Source organism: Anneissia japonica, unplaced genomic scaffold, assembly GCF_011630105.1.
Source record: "Anneissia japonica isolate Jap-2015-1 unplaced genomic scaffold, ASM1163010v1 scaffold213342_len1123_cov105, whole genome shotgun sequence".
Taxonomy (NCBI): domain Eukaryota; kingdom Metazoa; phylum Echinodermata; class Crinoidea; order Comatulida; family Comatulidae; genus Anneissia; species Anneissia japonica.
The window spans coordinates 1-1,112 of record NW_022728582.1 but is presented as its reverse complement, the minus strand read 5'-3'; the positions used below and the strand labels follow the sequence as shown (position 1 = coordinate 1,112).

The window sequence follows — 1,112 nt, the reverse complement described above, 5'->3', positions numbered from 1 at the left end:
AGGAACCGAGCTGTGCGCAAGGGAAAGTTGACCATAGCCTTAAATGAGTTACATGCTGAATTAAAAGAAGAAGACGTGGTCGCGGAACAGATTCGCCTGCTGCTTGACGGAGCAAAGATCCGACTTGATGCTGCTGAAGACGCTCACGATGCGCTAGTTGACACCATTATGGATGAAGAAGAAATTGTTAAAGAAGAAGAATGGCTTGGTGGTGTTGTGAATGATTTCAACAAAGTAACCAGACTAGCAAGAAAAATCCTAGGTGAAGTCGGTGCAACTCCGGTTAAGCCAGGTATTAACATGTCAGAAACTCAGGTTGATGATAATTTCACACCTGCAGAGAATGTAAATGTAGAATCTGTTCAAGAATGTTCTAATGATAATGCAAATGTAGATAGCTCTGTAAATAATGTTGAAACCCAATCGGGTAATGTTGTTAACAATGCCGGTAATGTAGGTAACACTTCTGTGAGCAATTCTGTATCTAATGTAACGCAAGAGAATTCTCTTATTAGCATGGTTCAGGCTATGGCCTTACCTAAGGCACAGGTTAAGAAATTTGATGGTGATCCATTGTTCTATCATTCATTTATTGCCACGTTTACTAACAGTGTATCTTGTATTCTTGATCCAAGTGTTAAGCTTAATGTCCTTAGATCTCTATGCTGTGGCCGTGCTTTAGACTCTACAGAGTACTGTGTTTTGAAACCACCAGCAGAGGGTTTGCAATCTGCAATGAAGACACTTAAAGAAAGATTTGGCAACAGTGCGCTTATCGTTCAAGCATGGGTTCAGAAAATTGTAGCACGTCCTAAAGTAGAGCCATCAAAACTCGAAGGTTATGCGGATGATCTGAGCAATTGTTTTCAAGCCCTAGATGCGCTAGGATATCTACATGAATTGAGTAATCAGGGAAGCCTGAAAACCATAATCGAAAAGCTACCAAGGTTTCTCCAACAGCGATGGACACGAGAAGTCTTCAAGTTACGAGAAAGCAATCAGATACCTAGCCTTAAGGATGTTGTTAAGTTCGTGAGATCAGCCTCTTGTGAGATTAACGATCCAGTTTTTGGTACTGCTACAGATTCTCATAAGTCAACCAGGCCAGCAGA

At 41.2% G+C, this 1,112-nt stretch overlaps 1 protein-coding gene across 1 annotated transcript; it reads left to right on the top strand.

The window, feature by feature from the left end:
* Window positions 1–67: 67 nt before the first annotated feature.
* On the top strand, window positions 68–1,072 carry LOC117114352 (the record flags this gene model as incomplete). The annotated part of the gene is made up of 1 exon (XM_033257995.1): window positions 68–1,072. A coding segment is annotated over one exon (1,005 nt), but the record flags the coding sequence as incomplete, so codon positions are not given.
* Window positions 1,073–1,112: the final 40 nt, after the last annotated feature.